This window comes from Astyanax mexicanus, chromosome 16 (assembly GCF_023375975.1).
Source record: "Astyanax mexicanus isolate ESR-SI-001 chromosome 16, AstMex3_surface, whole genome shotgun sequence".
Classification (NCBI taxonomy): domain Eukaryota; kingdom Metazoa; phylum Chordata; class Actinopteri; order Characiformes; family Acestrorhamphidae; genus Astyanax; species Astyanax mexicanus.
The window spans coordinates 10,316,526-10,326,314 of NC_064423.1; the positions used below are offsets into that span (position 1 = coordinate 10,316,526).

The 9,789-nt window shown below is 36.8% G+C and overlaps 1 protein-coding gene across 2 annotated transcripts in view; it reads left to right on the forward strand.

Annotated features, from left to right (window-relative positions):
- adamts17 (ADAM metallopeptidase with thrombospondin type 1 motif, 17) overlaps positions 1-5,700 on the forward strand; it is a 170,850-nt gene extending 165,150 nt beyond the window's left edge. For both annotated transcript variants that reach the window (XM_049465461.1, XM_049465460.1), the window contains 2 exons: positions 2,855-3,032; positions 5,264-5,700. In XM_049465461.1, coding sequence (XP_049321418.1) covers positions 2,855-3,032; positions 5,264-5,415 — 330 coding nt within the window. In that variant the 3' untranslated portion in view covers positions 5,416-5,700. The remainder of the gene's footprint in view (positions 1-2,854; positions 3,033-5,263) is intronic.
- Positions 5,701-9,789: the final 4,089 nt, after the last annotated feature.

Consider the following 9,789-nt stretch of genomic DNA (forward strand, 5'->3'; position numbering starts at 1 on the left):
TTTTTTTCCAGAGCTGTAAATGCTAAATGGAATGTTGGATGTAAATTTAACACAGCATTCCATAATAAAATCAAACTCAGATTAGAGTATTACTACCATAGTTGAAATAATATTAAATCAAAATAAATACAGTAAAAGTTTATGGGTTCCCAGAAACCATTAGGCCTAAGAGTGTTTTGACAATCCATTCTGCTAATTGAAACTTTATTACTTAGCAAAACTTAATAAACATTTTTACATCAGCAGTGCTTTCTCGATCATTACGTGACCACCTGTCTCTGCCACGCTTCACAGTCCGGGATGGGTGTTGAGTTTTATCAGCTAAGTCACTGCCACCGACATCCACTGAACCACCCAGGCTGCTTGCGTAACAAGTGTGAATTATTGTAATTAGGTAATCTTAGGATTCCGCACTCTTTATCAAGACAAATGTCAAGTGGAGGCTGAGAGAAGCGCTGACACTCTCTGAAAGCTTCGTATGCCGAGAAGTAGGGCGGCCTAATCAAGCTGCCACGTTCTGCATTGTAAAGAAGTTCTGCCTCCAGACTGCGTTTATCACGACAGCAGCAGCAGCAGCAGCAGCGCTGTGAAGCATCCTCCTGAACATCACTTACACAACACTGTAGGAGGACACCACTGACGCTTGTAGGACAGGTGCTGACAGATACCTGAATAACCTGGAGAAGTTTAAAAAGCATGGAGGAAATTGTCTTTAATACATTGTTTGAAAGCAGATTAAAGAATGCACATAATTAATCCACACTGGTGATGCACAGCCATGTATTAAAATTAGGACACCTTATGATTTAAAAACACCCACAACTATCCTTCTAAAGCCTCAGAGAGCTCTCTGGATCTCACCATGATTAGATAGATAGATTACATTAAATGAAATGTGTGAATTAATTTGTATTAATTATTTCATTAGCTGAAATAAAACATGACTTGTTAATTGGTGGAGAAATCCTTGTGTGCAAGCACAGAGGTCAGATTATTCTACAAAGGTTTAGAGACTGGCTAAGCCACTCCAGGATCTTAATGTGTTTCCTCTTAAGACACTCGTTTGTTTCTTGGGCTGTATGTTTTGGGTCATTGTCATGCTGGAAGACCCATCCACATACATGGAGCTCCAAAGCAAGGCAGATTGATTGTTTTTCTTCTTGGTTTTCTTCTATTTTCAAATGACTGTGCCAGCAGTGGTCTCTTTGTCACCAAGCTTCTTGCTGGTGGGCCCATTCCAGCCTTGTGCAGGTATACTATCTTCTCACTGGAGTCTTTTGACAGTTATTTGGTCTTGAATGGAAGAGACTGATTCTGTGAGACTGATTTGGTGTTTTATACACATAATGAGGTGAAATTAAGAGTACGTTCTCTGAAGGACAGAACTAATTAATGTGTCTTATGGACAAATAACCACTCAGTGGGCGGTCTGACTGGTTGATATTCTGTCTCTCGCTGTTAAAATAAACCAGTAAACTAACAAAATCAGCATGTAATCAAATCATTATTTTATAATTATATAATTATTACACTGTAGATAGATAGACAGATAGATAGATATATATATAGATAGATGGCTGATATCATTAATTTCAACAAATAAAAGCAAAACCTAAACTAAACCTAAACTATACCAAACTTTTTTATCCATTTTGGGTTTTATTTTTTTAAATGAGGTTTAAATGAGACAGGCCCCTCCAATAGCATTTCTGACAATGTTCTAATCATCTGGTTTTATAGAGATATTATGTTGAATAAATGTGTTCTAATAAAACTGTTCCTCACTAAAATTTGAGTTTGTATTAATATGTATTAAAACTAGTGTTGTCAATCGATTAAAAAATGTAATCAGATTCATCACGACAATATTCTGTGCTTGACTGCAATTAATCACACTTGTTCTTCTGAATACACGTGTTTTACAGTGAATATTTAAATGTAAGTAAGATAATGAATGTAAGAAATGTAAAATGTGATTATATTTATATCAGTGGCTGCAATTAAAATACTAGAATCTACTTGTATGTTTGAGGAGAGATTAAAGAATGCATGATAAATTGAATGAAGGAAACTTGTTTTACTTTATTGTTAACATCTCAGCTTGGTTTTAGGGATTTCTGGATTAAAACCTAATTTGCTGAGTATAAAAAAAGCATTTTCACACCTGTAGTTGTGAAAGTTTCTATGGTTTGGATCAGTTGATGAGTTTATTTAGTTGGAGTGTTTTCTCCCTCTGTTTGGTTTGGTTTCACACAGGCATAAAAACCTAAACGCACCAAAATGCGCATCAATAAACCACGCGAGCACATTCTCTCTTCTGATTGGTTTAGAGCTGTCTGGTGCGGGAGCAGGAAAGTAAATGTAGTGAGAAGATTCTGTGTTCCAACATGTATATCTGTGCAGTGTGAAGCTGCTTTAACACATTGTTATGATTATCTGTTCTCAGGGACAATTCTAGCCAGACACTGCCAGTCACCGTCATTACCCAGTGACTGGCAACCCACTATGGGTTGTAATGCCTTCTGTGATGTATTCCTGGTATAGTGTGACACTGTGTGGGTCAACGAATGCATCCATCTGCATCCACTATCAGTCCTCAATTGAACTCCAATAGTTCATGTTGGCTTGCCGTAAGAACACTGGCCATGGTTTAGCCTTACTCACAAGATAAAACCTCGTAACATATACACTTGTGGATGATCCCAAGCCTTCCCATGAGAATACATATTAGGATATACTGAAACAGCATAAGAAGTGACATACAAGTTTGTGATGATTCATCTTAATAATGCACAACATGGAAGTATATCCAGTATGACTACTAATGCTGATCTGTTTTGATGGTTTCTTTCAGTGCTCGTCCTCCTGTGGCCGTGGTCTGCAGTCCAGAGTGGTCCAGTGCATGCACAAAGTGACAGGTCGCCATGGAAGCGACTGCCCGATATTTCTAAAGTCCCCAGCGTACCGGCAGTGCCACCAGGGGGCGTGCAATGAAAAAGTCAACGTCAACACCATCACTTCTCCCAGGCTGGGTAAGCAAACTCAACCCCACACTCACCACACATGACTGTATTCTGTAGAAGTTATATTGGTATGCAGAGGTGGAAAGTTACTAATTACATTTACTCATGTTACTGTAATTGAGTAGATTTTATGAGTAATTTGTCATTTTTAAAGTCGTTTTTAAAATAGGTAACTTTACCTTTACTCAATTATTTTATTATTTTAACACAAGTAATTTACTTCGCTTCATTGGAAAAAATTAAATGCTTGGGGAAAAAAATATTTTGTCTGAATAAAAAAAAAAAAAAAAGAGTTTTGTTCTCCATGGCAGCGCAGCTGAACTTCTCCATGTAGTGTTCACAGCGGGAGAGACGCTGTGTGAATCAGCTCTGTAGCCTGGGGTCGGTGCTCGCGGCTCGGGGGAATCGGTGTTCTGTTGAGTTATGCTACCCATCGATATGTGCTTCTTTCAGGCATTGCGCACGTGCCGACCAACAGTTTTTTCGTATGTTTTCATGTTTTTCATAATTATTCCTTAAGTTTTCATTAGGAACATCTGCTACTTTTTAACATCAAATAATTAAAAGTAACTATGTAACTTTTACTCAAAGTACATTTCAAATTGAGCTCTTTTTTACTTTTACTCGAGTAGATTTTTTAATGGGTACTTTTACTTTTACTTGAGTAGAATTTTAGCAAAGTAAAGGTACTTTTACTTAATTACATTTTTTCAGTACTTTTTTCCACCTCTGTTGGTATGATAATTTTCCTGACATTTCTTTGTAAATCATTGGTTGTTCTGATCAGCAATTTCAGTTAAATATAGCAGACATATTTATTAGATTCTCCTTTTCCAGAAATAACAGCCTTTAAACTCTTCCTATAGCTTCTTCCAATGAGAGTCTGGCTTCTGGTTGAAGGTATTTTGGATCATTCTTCTTTATAAAACGTCTCCAGTTCAGTCAGGTTTGATTCAGGTTTCTGATCATGAACAGCTGCTTTAAATCACACCACAGATTTTTAATAATATTCAGGTCTGGGGACTGAGATGATCATTCCAGAATGTTGTACTTGTTCCTCTGCATGAATGATTTAGTAGATTTAGAGCAGAGTTTAGTGTTTAGTGTTTTGGGTCGTTGTCTTGTTGAAGTATCCAGCCCCAGCTCTTTAACTTTAACTTCAACTTTCTCACTGATTCTTAAACATTGTTCTCAAGAATCTGCTGATATTGACTGAAATCCATGAGACCCTCAACTTTAACTTTATTAAGATTCCCAGTACCTGCACTGATCACACAGCCCCACAGCATGATGAACCACCACCAAATTTTACTGTGGGGAGCAGTAAAGTGTTTGTCTTGGAATGCTGTGTTCTTTATCCTCCATTTCATCAGTTCACAGAACCTTATTCCAAAATGAAGCTGGTTTATCTAAATGTGCTTTAGCTTTAGCATACCTCAAGTGACTCTGTTTGTGGCGTGTGCTCAGAAAAGGCTTCTTCTGCATTACTCTCCCATACAGCCTCTCCTTGTGTAAAGTGCACTGAATAGTGAATAGTGAACGATGCACAGTGACTCCATCTGCAGCAAGATGATGATGTAGGTCTTTGGAGCTGATCTGTGAATATGGTGGTTGACTATGACTGTTCTCATCATCCTTCTCCTCTGCTTATCTGAGATTTTTCTTGACTTTAACTAGAACTCTGTCTGTGGTTCTTCCATTTCCTTACTATATTTCTCATAGCTGAAATATAAATCTCTGAGATTATTGAGCTTTTTATATCCTTCCTCTAAACCATTATGTTGAACAATCTTTTTTTTTGAGGTCATTTGAGAGTTTTGGTTTTTTTAGGCTACCATGTTGCCACTTATTAGAGAAGATGCAAAAAGGAGAAAAACTTAACCCTTTCTCATAATTGGATTCACCTGTGTATGTAGGTCAAGGGTCATTGAGCTTACTAAACTAATTTCATGCTCTAATAATTAGTGCTAAAAGTATTTAAATCAATAAAACGACAAGTTTTATTGATAAATTTATGCACCTATCTTATTGTGTTTAAAGAATTATTGCACACTTTCTGTAAATCCTACATTATAAACTTAATTTCACTTCTCAAATATCACTGTGTTCATCTGCTATATGATATATATCTAACTGAAATTGCTGATCAGAACAAGCACTGATTTATAAAATGGAAAATAATAAAAAAAAAAATATCTTCACTAACACCATGTGTCTTGTCCCTGTGTTGTTCTGGGCAGCGGCGCTGACGTATAAGTGCACAGGGGACCAGTGGACGGTGTACTGCAGGGTGATCCGGGAGAAGAACCTGTGCCAGGACATGCGCTGGTATCAACGCTGCTGCCAAACCTGCAGAGACTTTTACGCCAACACAATGCCCCATAAGAGTTAATGAGCCTGGCACTCGTCGACATGTAGCAGCTTATTTTTTTGATGTCCTTTTTTTATGTACTGTTTTAAATAACGTGGTTTGTATTATTGTTGAAGAGTATTCTATGTGAAAATCGAATCAGTTCGTAAAACGCAGTAACAAGAAAAAAAAATCGCTAAAATGCACACATGTAGGTTTTTAAAGCTTTTAAGTTTGTGACTTGAACAAAAGGGCGCAAATGGTTTTTATAACTTTTTTTTGCTGTAAACCAAAGTTAACAATAATCCAAGGCAGTTGGAGAGACTTCTTTAGCCTCACGGCTTGGCTGTTGTACAGTACGTTGGCCGTTGGAGGCGTTGCGAAGAACCATTTGGCTTGGATTGATCTCTGAAAGCCACTGGTTGGCCAATAACCCCAGCACTATAAGTTTGGTATGGCCTATTTAACAGAATCAGTCCCCTTTTTCAGGATTTCTAAAAGTGGTCAATTTAAGTTTCTAAAAGTTCATATAAAGGAAGGGCATATAATCTAGAACCCCAAGGCTCTTGAAGTTTTGCTATATTCCCAATAATATTAAAGAGCTGTTTGCTTTGCTATCACTTTAATTATTTTTTGAGTGTGCCAAGGACTAGTTTATGATTTTTAAGTGTTGGTGCATCAACAGATGTGGATTTAAATTTTACCAGTGTCACTGTCAGTATTGCAAGATTGGAGGTCCAAATGTTGGTTCAAGCTGGCTTCTCCAGCTTTGGTTCCATTGAGAATAGTCCAAGTCAAGTTGCTTATTTCTCTGAAAATGTGGATTCCCTCAACTTCTACTACTACTACTACTACTCGAATAATCTGTACCAACAATTGTCTCAGATTCCAAAAAAAAAAAAAACAAACTGATGTATACTTAAATCAAGTGGTTCTCATCCTGGTCCTCACAGACCCCAAAATGTTTTTTTTTACTCTATCACTCTTTGAGTGAATAAATTCAGATTGCAGCCATGACTAAACTTTAGATTCCTTTCCATTCTATTTTGTCAAATTTGTGACCAAATTCTGTGCATTAGAGGCCAGTGGCAAACCCAGACTCACCTACTCTTTCTTCTCCCAGAGCAAGTGTGTCAGACTGCCTTTATTGAGGATTTTTTACATTTTATTTTAACATGATACACAATTTGTCCAGTAAAAATATTGGGTACCACTTTCAAAAAAGGCTCATTTATAAAGGGTTTATTAATAGTTTATAAAGAAGTTTATTAATGAAGTTTATTATTTAATTTGTTATTATAGTTAAATATGAACAAAGATATCAACAAAAATGTTAATTCTGACAAAGTAAGATAAGCATTCATTCTATTTATGTGTTAGAACTGCTTATTAATGGTTTGTAACCTAATAATTACTAACCTAAATAAACGCCTTAGTACACTATTTATAAACCCTTAAAAAACAAGCTTTATTTTAAAGTGGTCCTGTGTATTGTTTTATTAGTAAAAGTTCAGTGCAGTTTGTGCATTTTATTACGAAGCAATTTCCACTTCCATCCAATTGGAACACATACATTTATTTTACGATTTTTCTTTTTATTATTAGCAGAATACCATTTTGAAATTTGGTTTCTAGGGGAAAATAAAAATGAAATAATCATAAGGAAAAAATCAGGAGTTTGAGAACCCATTGTAAAACCCTATGTAAAAAGAGATTTAGTAAGTATGGAGAACCTACTAAAGTTTAAAAGAAAGGAATACTTTCCTGAACAGGTTTTTTCTCAAGTCATATACAAAAGTATATATATATTTTTTTTTTAGAGAAATAGAGATTTTTTTAGTTTTCACAAAAACATTTTTTTGCACCTTTATTTTTAAGAATGTAGAAGCCATATCTCCCCCTATGCTTATAGAAGTGTACTGCAATCTTTCTAAAGTATGATTCTCATATATATTAGTTAAAACCATTCTACATTAACCATGGAAAACACATGTAGCCAACAGTGGCCAGGAGCCTTACTGTTTTACTGTTTTACAGACCACATATACCCTTCCTGTCTTTTTAATTGTGTAGACTGGCCCTCCCTCTCCCTCTGCCACACCCCCCCCCCCCCCCCCCCACACCCAGTACTAACTAACACACCAGATGTTTTTTTTGTTTTTTTTGGCTTCACATTGACTTTCCTTCACATCAATCCAGAGCCCTAAATCAGCGCCTGCTAATCCACACTTAGAGGTGCATCGCAAACAATTAGAATATCATTAAAAAAATGTACTTTATTTCAGTAATGCAGTTCAAAATGTAAAACTCATATATTACATAGATGTACTAAAACACAGAGTGATCTATTTTAAGCATCTATTTATTTTATTGTTGTTGATTATGGCTTACAGCCAATGGAAACCCAAAAATCTGTGTTTTAGAAAATTATATAAATATTAAATGAGGCATTTTGCAGGGTGGGCAATGTGCCAAGTCTTGCTGGAAAATGAAATCTGTATCTCTATAAAAGTCAGAAGAGGGAAGCATGAAGTGCTGTACGATTTTGTGCGAACACAAAACTGCACTGACTTTAGACTTGATAATAAAACACAGTGGATCAACACCAGCAGATGACATGTCTCTCCAAACCATCACTGATTGTGGAAACTTCACACTAGACCTCAAGCAGTTTGGACTGTGTGTCTCTCCACTCTTCCTCCAGACTCTGCTCCCTTCATTTTTAAACGGCATGTAAAATATACTGATGATCAGTGATGGTTTGGAGAGACATGTCATCTGCTGGTGTTGATCCACTGTGTTTTATTTTCAAGTCTAAAGTCAGAGCAGTTTTGTGTTCGCACAAAATCGTACAGCACTTCATGCTTCCCTCTGCTGACAACTTTTATGGAGATGCAGATTTCATTTTCCAGCAGGACTTGGCACACTGCCCACACTGCCAAAAGTACCAATTGGTCTTATATAATATTCAAATTTTCTGAGACACTGATTTTTGAGTTTTAAGTTGCTGTAAGCCATCATTAACAATAAAAGAAATAAAAGCTTAAAATAGATCACTTTGTGTTTAATACATCTATATAATATATGATTTATTTCAAACTTTGAACTGAATTATAAAAAATAAAGTAACTTTTCAATAATATTCTATTTTTTTGAGATGCACCTGTATATCCTGCTGTACGGTTCTGCCTATAGACTAAGACTATGTTAACATTGCCTCAGTATTGTTGTTTCTGAGTAAAAAAAAAAAAGATGTTTAAAAAATGTTCAATGGCCAAAACTAACACATACAGTAATCCTTCTGGTCCAGCCTGCAAACCCAGGGTCCAGCTGTGATGTGGACAGCTGGCATAGCAGGGGGTGTGCCCTTTTCTTTTGACTAGGATGAACTTGGGTTGGGTTTTTCAGGGCTTGCACCAGTGCTTCACACAGTGTCCAGCAGTGTGATCTGACAGGTTGTGCGGGTGGGGGGTGTCAAGGTAGTCTGAGAAAGAGATTTGTCTTTTCTTTTCTAAAGGGCAAATTCACACCAGATTCATGATCCCTAACCCTTAAACAGGCACTGGCTCATATATGAACCGTAAGTGTAGATGATACAAACGGCCCAATTTTAGTGATCTATATCACTATATCACTGGCTAATTGTGGATCGTGCAGATGGATTTAGGGCATGTCGGTGTTTCTTTGGTATCGTGAGGGCACAAAAAATAAGCCTTACATGTCTCGAAACATTAAAGGGATGCATTGATTCTATTAATTTTTCGCACTCTAAGGCACACTTTATTATAAGCTGCAATGTCAGTGAAAGCCTAATTTCTGGTCTATTTTCATACATAAGGCTCACCAGAAGGCGCATTATGCGACACTAGTAAGGAACAGGGGTGTCACCATGTTTTCCTTCTAATTCAGCCTATCCATTTAAAGCTATGCTAATTTAAGTAAAAGAAAACCTGTAATTCTTTAAAAGAATTAAGTCAAACAAGAACTGGATGTTAAACTACACAGATTTCTCTCCTGAAAACTGTTTATTTGCGGGAGTAAAGTGCTTCCATTTATTTACAATAAGCTTAGATGTCCAGACTTCCTCTAAGGCTAGCTGCAGTTAGCGGCTAATGCTGCCAGATAACGCTACACTGAGGAACCCTGAGTGTTTCGGCAAGCTTGTTTTAACAAAATAGGCTACAGGCCGATAAAACTCACCTCTGAACTGCAAAAGAGCTAGTGCTTAGCGTGGTTAGCCGCTAATGCTAATACTAATACTGCTCGAGTCTCGGTTCTGGAGAACTAAACTGAAACTCCTGTAAAACGCTGTACTTCAGCAGCATAGCTTTACTGCTCCTTACAACCTGACTGGTAAAATTTATACATAAGGTGCACTGGCGTTTTTGGGGGGAAATTAAAGGATTTTAAGTGCGC